Source organism: Dasypus novemcinctus, chromosome 30, assembly GCF_030445035.2.
Source record: "Dasypus novemcinctus isolate mDasNov1 chromosome 30, mDasNov1.1.hap2, whole genome shotgun sequence".
NCBI lineage: Eukaryota > Metazoa > Chordata > Mammalia > Cingulata > Dasypodidae > Dasypus > Dasypus novemcinctus.
The window spans coordinates 27457882-27475840 of NC_080702.1; the positions used below are offsets into that span (position 1 = coordinate 27457882).

The 17959-nt window shown below is 56.9% G+C and overlaps 1 protein-coding gene across 1 annotated transcript in view; it reads right to left on the bottom strand.

Moving 5' to 3' along the window:
• Positions 1-6429, bottom strand: part of DOCK6 (dedicator of cytokinesis 6) — a 60814-nt gene extending 54385 nt beyond the window's left edge. Inside the window, 1 exon segment of the mRNA XM_058290207.1 lies at positions 6322-6429. Within this exon segment, the coding sequence (XP_058146190.1) occupies positions 6322-6365 (44 nt within the window). The 5' untranslated portion in view covers positions 6366-6429.
• Positions 6430-17959: the final 11530 nt, after the last annotated feature.

Genomic DNA, 17959 nt, shown 5'->3' on the forward strand with positions numbered 1-17959 from the left:
GTGGTGGGCCCAGGTGAGACTCCAAAGAGCAGGTAAGAGTGGGAGAAGCTGGGAGCCTCCACCCCATCTCACGGCCTCTGAAACTGCAGATCAAGCAAACCTCGAGGGAGTAAGTGTAGCTCAGTGGTTGAGCACCTGCCTTCCAAATATGGGGTCCCAGATTGGATCCCTGGTACCTCCTAAAATAAAACGACAAAAACTTGACCGTGGCCCTGATCTGATGTGGGGCCGCCAGTTTGAGCCCCCCCCCCCCCAAGTCTCACCCCTCCTCTGTTTCTATATCACAACTGCTTTCTCTGTCAAATGGGCCCAGAATCTGGCTGGGGGATGATGGGGAGGGGGAGGTTCTGGGAAATTCAAAGAGTATTAAAATTGGGGCTCTGGATTCCAATTCCCGAAGTCGGGGGCACACGGGGGCCGAGGGGTGACGGACAAAAGATGCTGGGACAGGGGCAGAGGCTGTGCTGCCCCGGGTCCCCGCTGGTTTGCAGCCCCTGCCCCAGAGCAGGGAGAGGCACCGAGGGAGGGCTGACACATAGTAGTTGCTCAATAAATTATTAGGGTTTTTTATTTTGGGGGGGGGATGGAAACTCCAGAGGGTCCATTTCTATCGCCGCTTGGAGCTGGGCGAGCCGGGCAAGCAGGGCCGCTGGCGTGGGCACAGGGCCCGCCTGGCATGGAGAACTAAACGCTCAGTCGCAGCTCTCTGTCACCACGTCGTCCTCACAGCCGATCCATGGGAAGCTGGCCTCTCCGGCCCCTGTTTTTCCCACTCGAGGTGAGTGTTTACGGCTTGCACTGCGTGTCCCCCGAAAGATACGTGACACGGGTACCTGGCGAGGCAGCCTGACTCTGACTCGGAAATACGGTTTCTGTGGGTGCGTTTAAGGTACGGCGAGGCCGGAGGGAAGGCGCTAATCTAAGATGACCGGTGTCCTTGGGAATGACGAGGCCACCAGAGGTCAAGTTCTGAGGCCGGGAGGAAATCGCCCCTCCAGGTTGATGGGATTTCTAGCTTCCAGAACCTGGGAGAGAAATTCCCATTGCTTGAAGGCGCCCAGTGGCAACAGGAAAGGAAATTAAGGTGAGGTTCAGAGAGGGTGGTGACCCACCCAGGGTTGCACAGCACGTTCTTCCGGGCTTTAGCACCATCTAAACGCTGAGGCAGCCCCATCCTCCTTCCATATGACCCTCGCCTCCTTGGCGGACCCTTGTGGGGGGTCTTAGAGCCACGCCCTGCCCTCCCGCCACCTCTCCTGGTCATCGAGGCAGGCCCTCCTCTCGGGGACTCAAGGCCCGACTCCCCTCTTTCTCACCCCATCTCAGATCTCCCGCAGGTGCCCCTTGGAGCAGATTTTGAAAAAGGAGGCCGCCCTTCACATTTTATTTTTTTTCCCCAGGAGGAGACCTCGCACCGGCTGAGCTAAATCCTCCCCAGGCGAAATCCGGCAACCCCCGTGAGGCTCCAGGGACTGGGGGCTCGAGGGCAGGACGAAGGGGTGGCGCCACCGCGGAGCGTGGTCAGATTACCTGAGGTCTAAGCTCCCAAGGAAGGAGGACGGTGAGGTCAGAAGCGAGAACGACAGAAGGCACGGCTGTGGCGCGTGCCCGTTCGTGCCAAGTGGGAGGGAGAAAATGAATCCGTAGAAAACGACTGAGATTCCTCCTCGTGCATCCCGCCCCCACCCCGGGGTTGGCAGAAATTTTAAAGGACCGATAACGCAAGGGGCCAGGGAGGAAGAGAAGCCCCTGGAACGCTCATGCACTGCTGAGGGAAACCCCGTTGGAAAACCCCCCCGTAAGGATCTAGCAGAGTTGAAGACACGCCGCTCGGGCAATTCTAGGCTGGGGCACAGGCGCTCGGAAGGAGTACTACGCAGCAAGGAAAAAGGATGGCTGGCCACAGACACTGGCACCCGCGGGTCTTCCTGAGTGAAAGAAGCCAGGAGGAAAAGAAGGGAAAGAAAAAGGAGGAAGCCAGGTACCAAGAACCCAAGATCCCTACATGGCTCTGATTCTATAAAGTTCTAGAACAGGCAGAGCTGATCTGTCTCTGGGTGAAGAGGCCTCTGGGTGGGTGGGGGTCCCAAGAAGGGGGAGATGTCCTGCCTTGCCCCCAGTGGCCTCGGCACTGGTGTTTGCTCTTTAACTACTCTTAAACTTTGCGCCTTTCAATACGGATGTCCTATCACCACAATTCTTTAAAAGGTTAAAAGACAAATAAAAAGATAGCCAGGTTTGGCATTGGCTTTTAGCTACAGCACCAAAAACACGATGCATGAAAGAAAAAAGATGGACAAATCGGACCTCCCTTAAAATGAAACACTTCTGCTCTGCCAAAGACACCGGTTAGGAGAATGGAAAGACAAGCAAACTGTTTGCAAAACACATATCCGAGCAGGGACTTGGATCCTAAATAAACAAAGAACTTTTAACACTTAACAATAGGAAAACAGATAACCCAAGGACAAGATGGACAAAGTATCTGAGCAGGCATCTCACCAAAGGCGACAGGCAGGAGGCAAAGAGGCATGTGAAAAGTTGCTCAACATCAGAGGGCATTGGGAAAATGGAAATTAAAACAAGGAGAGGCTGGGAAGTGGACTTGGCCCAATGGATAGGGCGTCCGCCTACCACATGGGAGGTCCAGGGTTCAAACCCCGGGCCTCCTTGACCCATGTGGAGCTGGCCCATGTGCAGTGCTGATGCGCACAAGGAGTGCCGTGCCACGCAGGGGTGTCCCCCGCGTAGGGGAGCCCCACGCGCAAGGAGTGCGCCCCGTAAGGAGAGCCGCCCAGCACGAAAGAAAGTGCAGCCTGCCCAGGAATGGCGCCGCACACACGGAGAGCTGACACAGCAAGATGACGCAACAAAAAGAGACACAGATTCCCGGTGCCGCTGACAAGAATCCAAGGAGACACAGAAGAACACACAGCGAATGGACCCGGAGAGCAGACAACTGGGTGGGGGGTGAGAAGTAAAAAATAAATCTTTAAAAAAGAAAAAGAAATGAGGTATCAAGTTTCTTGAACTCGCTAGCTGCACGTCAAGGGTTCCAAAAATGAATATCCTTGTCCTTAGGTCAGGTACAGGACACTGTTAAGTTTTCAAGGAGCATGATATCTACAACCTACTCACAAAAGTATAGAAAATATAGATACACGATAGATGATTGATAGATAAATAGATGACACACAGGCAGACACCTAGATGGCTGATACGTAGACTGACGCAACAAATATAACAAAATGCCAATAGTTGGCAGATCTGGTTACCTGGTAGGGGCACTACGTTACAGCCCTCCGTATTTTTCGCTGTGTAATTTTTGCAACCTTCCCACAGGTCTGCCATTATTTCCAAACACAAAGTTGTAAGGAAATGGGCTGACAAGCTACGAACGGACCCTAAGAACCTTCGACGCCTGTCTCTTTGCAGAAAGAGACCCGTCTCGACAAAAGCCACGCGCTCTACGACGCCAACTCCCTGCCACCCCGGAAAAGGCATAACCGTCTCTGTAGAGCGGAGGTTCTTAACCTTTTCTGTTCCACGGACCCCTCTGCCAGTCGGATGAAGGCCACACGGCACTGTGCATTATTTAATAAAGAGATCCCACCCGCACCCCCACGCCCCCACGAGAACGATGGTTTCTTTTTGAATTTTCAATTCAAGCTCATGGACCCCCTGAAATCTTTCCACGGGGGGGATACCTGGACTCCTGGTAAAGACAGTAAAAAGATCAGCTGTCGCCAGGGGGTGAAGAGGTAAATCCTGGGGCACTTTTAGGGCTGGGGACCCAATTCTGTAGGATGCCTGAACCGTGGATCCATGTCATCCCCCATGTGTCAAATCCCACACCAAGAGCGCAGTCTCACGGGACCCCTGGACCTTATAATAAAGTAGCGACACTGGTTCATCGTTTGTAGCAAACGTACCCCAGCACACAAAATGTTCAGAGAAGAAACTGGGGGGTGGAGGGGAGGGCGGAAGGGACCTCTCTACTTTCTGCCAATTTTTCTGTGAACCTAGACCTGCCCCCCCCCCCCAAAAAAAAATGTCTGTTAAAAAAGGCATTCACACGCTCGGGTTTGCAGGTCCATTTGAAAGTGGGGCTGCCAGGAGAGGTTTCCCTGAAATCCCAGTGGTATTTCTGGAATTTTTTTCTTTTTCGAGGTACCCCAGCTGGGGACTGAACTTGGCACCTTGTACGTGGGAAGCTGGTGCTCAACCACTGAGCCACATCGGCCTCCCCTGAGTTGGTTTTTTTTTTTCGTTCATTTGTTTGTTTTGTTTTCAGGAGGCATCAGAAACGGAACCCAGGACCTCCCATGTGGGAGGCGGGTGCTCAACCACTCGGAATGTTGAGGCTTGGTGGGTTCACTTCCCACTATTTCTTTAAACGAAAAACACAATGGGCCCCAAATTGGACCGCTGCTTCACGGGACGAAGACACTGCTGTGCCAGAGAATGACCGGAGCCACTGAATAAATGGACTTTGGAATACATAACGGGGGGCGGGGGGCGAAGGGGGGGACAGGACGGTTTCCAGATTGCTGCGGGCAGGCTCTGGGGCCTGGGTTCGAGTCCCAGCTCCCCAACTTCCTCCCTGGTGAGCCTCGCACGTCACCTAATAACCGCCTTGAGCCTCGGTTTCGACAGTCACACCTCCGTCCACGGGGCTGCGGTGACAGTTCAACAAGTGACATCAACTGCCCAAGGAGGGCTGCCCATCCCATCCCTGCACACGGCAATTTATTTTAAATAGGACAAGGAACAAAGGAACAAATCGGAAGGCCACACGGCTACGTCTGGCCAGGTTCTCTACCTTCGTAAAAGCATGTGTTTCTAAGTTGTCTCCCAAAAATTCTTTTTTTAAAGAATCTGGTCTTTGGGAAACTGGGGACTTCATATGTGGGTTAATAGGGTGTTTGTGGCATGAATGACAGAATGAGCGAAGGAATGAATCAATGAATAGGGACCCCCTAGGGCGGCTGTTCTGGGAACCCTATCTGAGGGTGTCTGGGAATCCTGAGCCAATCCCTGGCCCACTGGGACCTCAGGCTCTTTCTCTGTTCTCTTTGCGCGGAAGGTGGGAACCAGTCCCCCTCTTTTCTCACTCAGAGGACGCAAGGACTGAGGGCCAAAGAAACACGGCAATATTGCCCCAAGGCTCAGGGTGGCCACAGGTACAAGACAGAGCACGACACGGAGAAAATGGCCAAACACACAAATGGCCCGACCACGCCACCCCACACCAGGGCACCTGCCCCGTCTGCTCAGAACCCTCCAGGGCTCCCACTTTTGCTCAGAGCAAAAGCCCGAGGCCTCCGGGCTGCCCCCAAGTCCTGCACTTCCGCGCCTCCTCTCCCCTGCCCTCCTGCCCGACGCAGGCCCCAGGGCCTTTGCATCTCCCCACCTTCAAGCCTGGTCCGCTCTTGCCCCACAGATCGACCCGGCTCCCTCCTTCCCTTTGTTCAAACGTCACCTTCTCAGGTCTTTCCCGACCCTCACCCCCCCCCCCAAGGTACTGTAGCCCCCCCACTTCCTGGCCCCAGGTCTTAGAATCAGCGCCTGATCTACTTTAGCGTGCCCAGAGCGTGGCTCTTTCGCCTGGACTGGTCTGGAGAGGTCCCGGCGGAGCAGATCCAGAATCTACCCAAGTTCCTGAGACCCCCGGCCCGAGAGAGGCCCCAGGGCGCCCCCCCCACCCAGGCCCGAGGCTCCCGCCGTGGCCAGCGGCCGCGGACACGGATCCCCCCGCGCCTGGCGCCGGCCCCCTCCCCTGCGCGCCCACCAGCTGGCTCGCCTCCCGCCCCCACGGCTCCATTCAATCGCCCATCCGTCCCCGGGGTGGCCTGCGAGCGCCCTGAAGCAGCGCTGGGCGGGGAGGTGGGGGCAAAGCGTCCCCAGCTGTCCCCTGCCACCCCCCCCCCCCCGCCAGGACAGCTGGACACGGGTCCCGAGGGGGGGTAGGTCGGGGACAGGGAAACTTCCCGAGGGGAGGGGGCCATCAGGAGGCCAGTCGCTGGTGCCAGGAGCATCCCGGCCCCCCATCAGGCAGGGGAGGGGACGCCAAGGGAATCCCCCCACCCCCCCCCTCCCGGACCGCTCAGGCTCGGGGCCCGGAGACGGGGAGGGCCGCCGCCTCCGGGAAGTCCCCCCGGCGCGCCCCCCGGCTCCAGGGCGCAGCGCGGGAGCCCCGCCGCCCCCCCCCCCCCGGCCCCCAGGCGGAAGGGGGTGGGCTGGGGGGCCGCCCCGGGGCGGGGCTCCGGCACGTGGGGGGGCTCGGGCCGCGCCGGGGGGGGCCCGGGCGGCCGCGCTAACCTGTTGATCTTGTGCGCGAAGGCGCGGCGCTCGGCCGCAGCCATGGCGCCCCGCGTCCCCCGCCGGCCCCGCCGCGCGCTCCGTCCCCGCGGCCGCCGCCTCCCGGCTCCGGGCGGGCCGGGCCGGGGCGGGGGGCGGGCCCGGGGGCGGGGCCCTTCCGGGTGGCGTCCCCGGCCGCTCCGTGCTGCCCCTGGCGGTCGGCGGCCTGGGAGGCGAGCTGGGGGAAACTGAGGCTCGGACGCGGGGGAGGGGGGGGCCTGAAAGGGAGGGTGGGGGGCGGGCCCCCCCCAAAAAAACGGGGTCACCCCGGGGAATCATCAGCCTCACCATCGCCACCTCGTCTTGCGCTGGCGCGGGAGGCGGCTTGCCGTGTTCCGGATGGGGAAACTGAGGCCCCGAGGGGCTCGGGCGCTTGCCCGGGGCTGAGGGAATCTCCCACCGGGCGTCCGCTGGATGGGACCCCAGTCCGGGTGGAGGGAGGGGAATGGGGGGCTCGACTTGGACTCCAGGGGCCCCCTCTCCACCTCCCCCATACCCCCCCACCCCGGGAGGAGAATTCCAGGCTGGAGAGGGAGGGAGGGCCGGCTGGCATAGGTACCCCCCCCCCCCGGGTCCCCCATCCTTGGGCCCAGGACAGAGTCCACCACGGCCTGGCACGGGTTGTGTGCACAGTGGCCGCGGCGCGCGCGCCTGCCCAGGGTGCCACTAGGGCCCCGGTGGCGCCAGGTGGAGACCCGCCCGTCACTGCCAGGCGCTCCCCACCCTACGTGCAGCCTCCCCGGGGGTAAAGTCCCCGCCCCGCCCGCCTGCCTCTGGGGGCCCCCCAGATCCTGAATCTTGGGGAACTGGAAAAGGCAGGGAAGGTGGAGGCGAGCGAGGATTTGAGTCTCTCCCCTCTGCCTCTGTGGCTCGCCAGTGCCCATTTCCTCTCACGTGGACCAGGGCGGGCACCTCCTGCCTGCTCCCCCACCCATGCCCCAAGCCCAAAGGCCTCAGGGCCTTTGAACGGGAGTTCCCTTTTACGAGGAGGAAACTGAGGCCGGGAGAGGGAAGTTCACTCGCCCCTGGCCGCCCAGTGAATCGGTCTCAGGGCTGACCAGAATGCTGTGTGACAGGCGGTAAGTATCTCAGCCTCTCTGAGTCTCAGTGTCCTCCTCCGTGGGTCGGTCACCAGCCTCACCCAAGACTCCGGGCCCGGCCTTGGTGGCAACGCTGCTTCAAAGAGCCCAGCGAAGTCCCCCGCCCTGGCACCTGCCGGACCTGCCTGGCGAGGCTTTTCCTCTCCAGGGCGTGGCCAGGTGTGACTCAGCCGGCCACGGCTGCAGGTGAGCCCGGCAGCTGCTCGCACGGAGGCCGGGCCCGGGGCGGGGGCTTGGGCGCCATCTGGTGGCTGTGGGGAGAACACACTGTGGGCTGGAGGGTGGGAGCCCGGAGACCCCGGGGAGGGGGCGCCCTACGCAGGTCCACATGGGAGACTGTGGCGGCACCCAGCTGGGTCGGTCCCGGGCAGCCCGAGCAGCCGGCAAGCTGAGACCGGTGCAGGCGGCAGAGCGCAATGGAGGAGCGTTTCGTTTCCCCCCCAGCCGCCGCCAATGCCTGTTCCCTCCACGTTCCATGCTGTTCCACCCACTCCTTGCCACTTCTTCATCCCTCACATCTCAGCAGGGAGTTTTGTCCCTCTTTGAGTCTCCGGCTGTACATACAGTAGGTGGTCAATAAAAGCATGGGACGGGGGCCAGAGGACTCTAGCGCTTTTCTGTCCCCCTCCCGCCACTTCCCAAACTGGGGGTGCTGCTGGGGGCAGGTAAGGGGAGGCCAAACGGGGGTGCCCGCCGGGGCCATTCCACCCGGGAATGGTGGGACCCGCGGGCCCAGGGCACTGCCCCTGTCCTGCCTGCCCACAAGGGCCGGGGGGCCGGGGAAGGGCAGCGTGGGGGGGGGGTGGGATGCGAGGGACAGCCACGCGACAAGCGCCTCCGGGCTCCCATGACCCCAGGGGGCGGGCGTGCTCATCCCGTTGTACAGATGAGGGAAAATGAGGCTCAGAGAGGCCGGTCTCAAATCACGCAGTGTTTGCGACGTGGACCCCTCACCCCGAGTCTGTCACCTTCCGAGAAGCCCCTGCCCTGGTCCCTCACGTACATTTTGGCAACTCGGCGAATCACTTGATGAGTGCGTGAATAAATGAATGAATTAATGAATGAATGGGCGAATGGTGTCTTGCCGCTGGTGGCCAACAGAGCAGGCGAGGTCTTGGGTGGGAGGAGGATTTGGCGTCAGGAGAAACCTGGTTCAAGTCCCCCGCTTGGTCACAGCCGGATGAGGTGATGTGGGGCCTCTGGGGGCCTCCGTCTCTTCGTCTGTGAGGGTGGTAACCTCAGCGTGACCCAACAGGGCCGTGGTGGCGGCCAGCGAGGTGTCACCAGGAGGGCACGCTGCTTTGTCCATTGTTTTTTTAAGATTTTCTTATTTATTTCCCCCCTCCCCCATTGTTTATGTCCGCTGTCTGCTCTGTGTCTGTTCGTTGTATGCTCATCTATTTTTTTTTTAAGGAGGCACTGGGAACCTAACCTGGGACCTCCCATGTGGGGGGAAGGCACCCAATCGCTTGATCCACCTCCGTTCCCTGCTTGTTGCGTCTCTCGTGTTTCCTCGTTGTGCCTCCTCATTGCGTCGGCACACCGTCTTCTTTAGGGGGCGCCGGGCGCCAAACCCGGGACCTCCCGTGTGGTAGGCGGGCGCCCGACTGCTCAAGCCACATCCGCTTCCCTATCAGATTTTGTTTTCCTGCTGCCTCCGGAGCCGGGGAAGGAAGCTGGCAGCCAGCTCAGGGACGCCCGCCCCGCGTTTGGGAGTTTAAATCGGGAAGACAAAGGCTGGGGGCTGAGAGGCCGGCCGGACAGGCCACAGGCTTCCTGTTTTTCTTTGAGCAGATGTCCCAGTGGCCGGCCGCCCCCCGGCTGCTTCCCCGTGGCCACCTGGAACCCACTCGCCGCTGCGCGATGACGGCTCTGGGAATTCGCTCGTTTTCTGGGAGTTGTTTTTTTTGTAAATCACCTCCCCACGTGTGGGGAGCTTTCACCAGGGTCCCCAGATGCCCGAGGGGTCTGTGAATAGAATTTGACGTCCATGAACTTGGAAGAGGGAAACGTGCATCTGCATTTTCACCAACCCCTGAAAGAGAATTTTCCTTCCGTAAGGAACGTGGACGACAGAGGGGGGGCGGCAGCCAAACCCACGACTTCGTCGCCGAGGGAAACCAAGGCGTCTTCGTGTCACCTCCCTGTGGCTGTGGGCGCCTTGAGGTGTCACTTTTGCTCATTTCTGTCTCTAGGAGACAGTGACGGGTCGTCTCGATGCTGGGTCTAGCTCTTTACTGTGTTTGTAAAGAAATGCAGATTCCATCACAATTTAAAAAATGCTTTAAGTCTACCCCAGCACGATGGGTTTCCTTGGCCATCCTAAACGGACAAGCGTCCACCGATAACGGCCCCGTGGCTCGAAAAGCTGGGGACCCCTGCAAGCAAGCGGAATTTCCCGACAAGGAAAAAATTGCCTTTGCCCTGCTCAAGAGCCTGCTGTAGCTCCCCATTGCCCCCAGGAGGGAGCCAGGTTCTACCCTCTGCCCCTCCTCACCAGGCCCCGTACAGTCTGCCCCTTCTCCTTTCCTGCCCTTTGCATTCATTCATTCACTCATTCAATCATCCACCAGCATTGACAGAGCGCCTGCTGTAGGCCAGGCGTGGAGGGCTCCTGGAGGAGGTGATCTCAGCGCTGAGAATTGAAGGGTGAGTGGGCAGGGGGGCCAAGGAGGGAGGGCACTCCAGCGTTTGACGGCAGCGCTGGCAAAGGTCAGGGGGCAAGGGGCGGGAGGGGGGCCGCTGCAAGGGGTTGGGGGGAGATGGGAGGGGTGAAGGTGGGAGGGGCCTGGGTCTTGCGGGATCTCACCTTGGAGGCCTGGCAAGCAGTGGTCAAATAAGTAGCCACGGAACAAAATGAGAGTCACGAGGGGCTGGTTCCACTGGCCATGCGGTGGAATACTATACAGCTGTGAAAAAGAGCGAGTGTTCTATTTCAACCAAAGAGAGGACAAGAACTACTTCGAAGCACCTCCTGGGATACACCAGAATGAGAAAAGCATGGTACAAAGTGCCGTGGACGGAAAGCCACCTTTTGTGTACAAAACGAGGAAGCAGTATATGTATACCTGGATTTACCTGATTTCCCAGGTATTCCCTCTTGGGTGGGGCTCCGGAGGCAGCAGGAGAACTTCCGGCAGCCAAACGGGCTCGTCTTCTCTCCCCGCCTTTGGTGGCTTGGGAAACTGAGGCTGGGCAACCTGCCCCAGGCCCCCCACCCCCAGGACAGCTGAGTCGCGCTCCCCTGACGTTACCTGGCCACTTTGCGCCACCATCGAAGCAGAGGTGTGAGTTGACTTGGGGTGAGCTGGGGGCGAAATTTGCAGGACTTTTCCCGCGGACTTGGCCCAGCCTCCTGCGTTGTCCCTCGCCTTCACTTGCCTAACACCGGGTCACCTAATTGTCCCAACACCTCGCCTCTGTGAGGTGAGGCTTTCCAAGGCTCAGGCGCCAGGTGAGAAAATTCAGCCTCAGCCAGACTCAGGCACCCCAGCTGACGAGCGGCAGGTAGGGTTCAAGCCCAGAGCTGCTGCTTGCCTAAGCCCCAAATGCACAGCCTGAGGCATTTCCGTCTCACCACAGCCTTTCAGAGCAGGCGGCAACGGCTTTGACAAAACCCCAGCTTTTTGAACATTTTGCCCACAGGTCTTCTTCACAGCATTCTTTTTTTTTTTTTTCATAGATGATAGGATACTTCATGCAGAAAATCCCAAACATTCCAAAAGAAAACTGTTAGAGCGACTTCGACAAAGTTGCAGGCTACAAAACTAACATGCAAAAAATCAGTTGTGTTGTGATACAACAGGAAAGAAAATTCTGAAAAGGAAATACAAAACAAAAAAACTCCACTCACATTGCCTGTAAACAAATCATACCTAGGAAGTCTCAATTTCAAAATGTAGGAAGTGGACTTGGCCCAATGGATAGAACGTCCGCCCACCACATGGGAGGTCCAAGGCTCAAACCCCAGGCCTCCTGACCCGTGTGGAGCTGGCCCACGCGCAGTGCTGATGTGCGCAAGGAGTGCCCTGCCACGCAGGGGTGTCCCCCTCATAGGGGAGCCCCACGCGCAAGGAGTGCGCCCCGTAAGGAGAGCCGCCCAGCGCGAAAGAGAGTGCAGCCTGCCCAGGAATGGCGCCACACACACACAGAGCTGATGCAGCAAGATGACACAACAAAAAGAGACACAGATTCCCAGTGCTGCTGACAAGAATGCAAGCGGATACAGAAGAACACACAGCGAATGGACACAGAGAGCAGACAGCTGGGGGGAAGGGGAGAGAAATAAATGAAAAATAAATGTTAAAAAAAACCCACAACAGTGTGTGATTGGCATAAAAACAGAGAAAGAGAGCAATGGAATAGAACTGAAAGTTCAGATATAGACCCATCCATCTATGCCCAACTCATTTCCCTCCACCTTTTTTAAATTATTCTTTTTTTTTTTTTTAAAGATACATAGATCACACAAAGCACAGCATTCTTGGGAAGTGGACTTGGCCCAAGGGATAGGGTGTCCACCTACCACATGGGAGGTCCAGGGTTCAAACCCAGGGCCTTCTGACCCGTGTGGAGCTGGCCCATCGCAGTGCTGATGCACGCAAGGAGTGCCCTGCCACGCAGGGGTGTCCCCGCGTAGGGGAGCCCCACGCGCAAGGAGTGCGCCCCGTAAGGAGAGCCGCCCAGCGCGAAAGAAAGCGCAGCCTGCCCAGGAATGGCGCCGCCCACACGGAGAGCTGACACAACAAGATGACCCAACAACAAAGAGACACAGATTCCCGGTGCCGCTGACAAGAATGCAAGCAGACACAGAAGAACACACAGCGAACAGACACAGAGAGCAGGGGGGAAGGGGAGAGAAATAAAAAAAACAAAAAGCAAAAAACACAGCATTCTTGATAGTCACCAAAAGGTGGAAGCAATCCAAGCATCCATCAGCAGATGAACAGATAAACAAAATGTGGTCTCGGTGCCCACTGGAATATTACGCAGCCATAAAAAAGGAATGAAGTCCTGATACCTGTGACAACACAGATGGACCTGGAAGACATCGTGTGGAGTGAAATAAGCGGAATCCAAAAGGCCAAATAGCGTATGGTCTCACTGATATGGAATATTTACAATAAGCAAGTCCGTAGAGTCAGAAACTAGAATACAGGTTAGCAGGGGCCGGGGCGGGGGTCCAGAGTGGGAATTTAGCGCTTAGTAGGTGCAGAATTTCTGTTTGGGGTGATGGAAAAATTTTGGTAATGGACGGTGGTGATAGTGCTAATTTACGAATGTAATTAATACCATTGAATTGTGCACTCGAAAGTGGTTAAAATGGGAAAATTTACATTGTGTATATGTTACCACAATAATAAAAAACAGCAGCATAGAGCTGTAATACACAAAGAGTGAACCCTAATGTAAACCATAGACTTTAGTTAATAATATAATTATAATAATAGATTCATCAATTACAATAAAGTTACCACACTAATGCAAAATATTAACAATAGGAAAACTGTGTGTGGGGTGGGGTGTAAGAGAACACTAGATTTTCCTGTAAAACTACAGGTGCTCTAAAAAAATGAAAAAAATTTTTTTCTCAGCCCAGCGTCTTCCTTTATCTTTAGAAAACAGCTCTGCAAAGAAAAAGAGGCAGCAAGGGAAGTGGATGTGGCTCAAGTGATTGGGCTCCTGCCTACCACACGGGAGGCCCCTGGTTCGATTCCCGGTGCCTCCTAAAGAAGACAGCGAGCTGGCACGATGGGCAGGTGTGGCGAGCTGACGCAGCCAGATAACGAGAGACACAAGAAGAGAAGCACATAATGTGAGACACAACAAAGCAGGGAGCAGAGGTTCCCGGTGCCTCCTAAAGAGTACGAGCAGGACAGCTAGCTGATGTGACAAGATGACACGACATGAGACACAAAGAGGAAATACATAATGAGAGACACAACGAAAGCAGGGAATGGAGGTGGCTTAAGCAATTGGGCGCCTGCCTCCCACATCAGAGGTCCCTGGTGCCTTCTAAAGAAACCAAGAAGATGAACAGACACAGACGGTGCAAACGACGAGAGAGTGGGGAGAGATGAATTGACATCCCTGCTTCTGGGCTATGTGACCCTTGACCTCCCTGGGCCTCAGTTTCCTCCCCTGTGAGCTGGAGAGTCACAGGGCCCCGGTCAGCGTGTGAGAACAGGGGCTCGTGCCTGAGCACAGCTGGCTTTGGGGCCGTCGTTCTTGGTGGGGGGCTGGATGTTGGGCAACCCCTGCCTCGACAGGAAGGCCAGTGGAGGCCTCCCCCGGCTGTGACAGCCAGAAACGCCTGCCCACGCCACCAGAATCTCCTGGGGGAGCCTGCCTGCCCTGAGTGGGCACGGACAACGGGCCCGGGGTGTGGTTAGAGGAGCCCAAGTGGGGAAATCCCATTGCTGCGATCTGGTTTATTGTAGGAGCTTAACAAACATTAGCTATTAAAAGAGATAGAGGGGGGAAGCGGACGTGACCCAACGGATAGGGCATCCATCTACCACACGGGAGGTCTGTGGTTCAAACCCCGGGTCTCCTTGACCCGTGTGGAGCTGGCCCATACGCAGTGCTGATGCGCGCAAGGAGTGCCCTGCCACGCAGGGGTGTCCCCCACGTAGGGGAGCCCCACACGCAAGGAGTGCGCCCCGTAAGGAGAGCCGCCCAGCGCGAAAGAAAGTGCAGCCTGCCCAGGAATGGCGCCGCACGCACGGAGAGCTGATGCAGCAAGATGACGCAACGAGAAGAAACACAGATTCCCAGTGCCACCAAGAATGCAAGTGGACACAGAAGAACACACAGCGAATGGACACAGAGAGCAGATGGGGGGGAGGGGAAAGAGAAATAAAAATCTTTAAAAAAAGAGAGAGAGAAGGGAGGAGAGGAAAGGAGGGAAGGGGGAGGGGAGGAAAGGAGAGAGGAGGGGAGGGGAGGCTCTCATGGCCCCCGGCCCCCCCAATGGACAGCGCCTCCCCGCCTCTCACCTCGCAGGGACGGCCACTCCGCCCCGCTGTCCCCTCCGGACACCCTGGGGCAGGGAGAAAGCCTCAGGCACCAGCCCCAGCCCGGGGACACCCTGGCTTCTCCCTCCCCCGGGGCCTGGGCTGGAGGGGCGCCTCCCGGGGCAGGGGCTGGGGGTCGAGTAGGGCAGCCTCCTCCCGGCCGCCCACTCTGCGCCAGCCGCAGGAGCGGGCAGCCCCGACTGCTTTCCTTTCCCAGATTCCAACGCCCAGAGAGGGCAGACGGTCTCCCCAGGCCACACAGCCAGGCGGGAGCAGAGCCGGGCCCCGAACCCGGATTCGGCTGATGCCGGCGCCTGTACTGCAGGCGGGGAAACCGAGGCACGGGGCGGCCAGGGCACAGCTGGCAAGGGGCCCCCGTCAGGATTCGAACCCAGGTCTCTCTCAATCCAGAGTCCCCGGCCTTGAGTTCCTGATACCTTGGACAGGGACGAGCTCCCCCGCGGCCGCCCTGCAGCCTGGCGCTGCCGAAGCGCGGCCGGGTGGCTCCGACGTGCCAGGCGCTGGCCGGGCACGGGGCTTCCCGCTCCACCTGCTGCCTTCCTCTGACTCAGTTTCCCCTCCTCACCTTGGTCCCTCCTCTCCCCCATGCCAGACTCAGGAGCTGACACCCCAGCACAACAAAATAATCTAAGTTCAGCCGAAAAACGGGGGAGCACGGCCCAGGTCTTGGGTCCCTGATTGGACATCGGGGGAGCCCAAGAAAAGAGATCCCAAGCTCCAAACTGCAGGTTACGAGCTCGAAGGATCTGAGGGACAAGGCGGGGACGATGGGGATTGCGATGCTGGGCAGAAGATGGGAGCGGGGCTGGAACTGGGGGTGCCACGTACGAGCCTCGGGTCCAAGCTTTGTAAGCAAAAATGAAAAATAAAGAAGTCACTGTGTGGGATCTAAGCCCCCTCTCGATTGAGAGGTGGAGTGGACATCACCATCCCAGGGTCCACAGGCTGGAGAAATAAAATATGGACTAGAGTGGACTTACTGGTATTCTACTATAGAATTATTGTGACTCTAGCAATGGGAGAAACTGTATCATTGACGTGGAGACAGTGGCCACAGGAGTTGCTGAGGGCAGGGAGAGGGAAGAAGAGATATGATGTAGGGGACATTTTTGGGACTTGGAGTTGTCCTGAATGATGTTGCAGGGTCAGATGCTGGACATTCTATATCCTGCCATGACCCACTGAATGTTCTGGGGGAGAGTGTCAACTACAATGTAAACTATCATCCATACGGTGCAGCTGCGCTGCAAAATGTATTCACCCAAGGCAATGAATGTGCCTCAATGATGAAAGAGGTTGTTGAGGTGGGAGGAGTGGGGAGTGGGGCACATAGGAACCTCCTCTATTTTTTAATGTAACATTTTCTGTGACCTATGTCTCTTTAAAAAATAAATAAATAATTCATTAAAAAAAAAAAACAGGAATAAATAAAAAAGCTCAGCTGCCGGTCAGACAAAGCTCAGCTACGGGTTGGACTTTATCCCTCGGGCCACAGGTTTGAGACCCCCTGCTCACAACCTAGGCAGGGGGGCTCCGAGCAGGGCCTGCTCTGCCCCTGGACAAAGTGGGGGGCGGGGGGTAGTTTCTGAGCCCAGATGCCTGGAAACTTGATGCTCACCAGCCAGCCACAATCAGCGTCTGCTAAGTGAGTCCCAAACGGGCAGCCCAGGTGGAGGTAGCAGCATGAGGAAAGGCCAGAGAAGAGGCCATCGGGAGACAAGGGGGTGTTTAGTTTGACCAGAGTAGAGTCTGGGGTGAAAAACTGGAGAGAGAGAGGAGACTGGACACGAGGGCAGGGATTTAGCGAGGATTTATCATGAGGGCACTGGGGAGCCACAGGAGAAGTTTGAGCAGGAGAGGGAGGTGGGCAGAGACGTGTGTTTTAGGAAGATTACCTTCGGCTCTAAAATAGAGGGTGAATTGGAAGGAGCAAGGAGGAGGTGCTGGTGTCCCCCGGACAGGGGGCAGAGGACGGGGAGGTGGACGGAAATGGGCGGTCGTGAGCACGACTTCGAGGCGTGGGTCCTTTCCGTTGCCCGCTTGACAGGAGAGGACATTTGCCAGGTCGGTCACCGTAGCCATCTGATGTTATTGATGAATTCCAACAAGAAATATTGGATGATGTTTGTAAACTGCTCTTTTCCTCTGGGCATATTATTTTTATATATTTTTTTAAAGATTTCTTTTCTCTTTATTTCTCGCCCCTTTCTCTTCTCCCCCCCCCCGCTGTCAGCTCTCTGTGTCCATCTGCTGTGTGTTCTGCTGCTGCGATCAGCTCACAATAGGTTGGCTTGAAGGGACGGCGACACAGAACTTATAGAAATAAAGGATAGAGAGAGAGACACCAGAGAGGAGATAAAGGTGGGACTCACAGCTTCTGGAACTGAGAGCCTCCACCCCAGTTTCCACATTGTATTTATTTAGGAACCAACGAGCAGCTGTGTGTTATTTACAATAATAAGGAATGGGCGCAACACTTACAATAATGAGGAACAGGTCACAGGAAGTTCAAACGCCTCATCGTGCAAACATTTCTTCATGCTGGCTGGAAGGCGGTGTTCCTTCTAGCCAAGACCCGGTGTTCCTAAGCCCGCACTTTTTGTCTGCATTGTGGAAACGTTTCAACTTTAAACCATGTTCCTCCTGTTTTCCCACAACATTCTTCTGTGTCCGCTTGCATTCTTGTCAGCGGCACCGGGAATCTGTGTTTCTCTTTGTTGCGTCATCTCGTTGTGTCAGCTCTCCATGTGTGCGGCGCCACCCTGGGTGGGCTGCACTTTCTTTTGCGCTGGGCGGCTCTCCTTACAGGGCGCACTCCTTGCACGTGGGGCTCCCCTACGCGGGGACACCCCTGCGTGGCACGGCACTCCTTGCGCGCATCAGCACTGCGCATGGGCCAGCTCCACACGGGTCAGGAGGCCCTGGGTTTGAACCCTGGACCTCTTATATGGTAGGCGGACACTCTATCCATTGAGCCAAATCCACTTCCCCTCTGGGCATATTAGATTATATTGGAATTAAAGGTTTGCTTGATGAAGTAAACATGTAAACCTCTTGTGCCTGTAGGGCCACACTTCGGTGGGTGAGGAGCCACAGGATAAAAGGCATGGCAAAGGACAAAGATGGGGGTTTTTGATGTTGGAGTTTTGATGTTGGAGTTTGATGCTGAAGCCTTAAGCCCTGGGAAGTCAGCTCACAGAGGAAAGAGAAGTAAGACCCTGGAAGACAGGAACCCTGAGCCCAGGAAGAAGCAAGCCCTGGGAAGAAAGAAACCTTGAACCCAGAGAGAAGCCAGACCCTGGAAGGGAGGAAGCCTGAACCCTGGCAGACGTCGGCAGCCATCCTGCTCCAACACGTGGAAATAGACTTTGGGGAAGGAAGTAGTTTATGCTCTATGGCCTGGGATCTGTAAGCTCCTACCCCAACTAAATACCCTTTATAAAAACCAACCAGTTTCTAGTA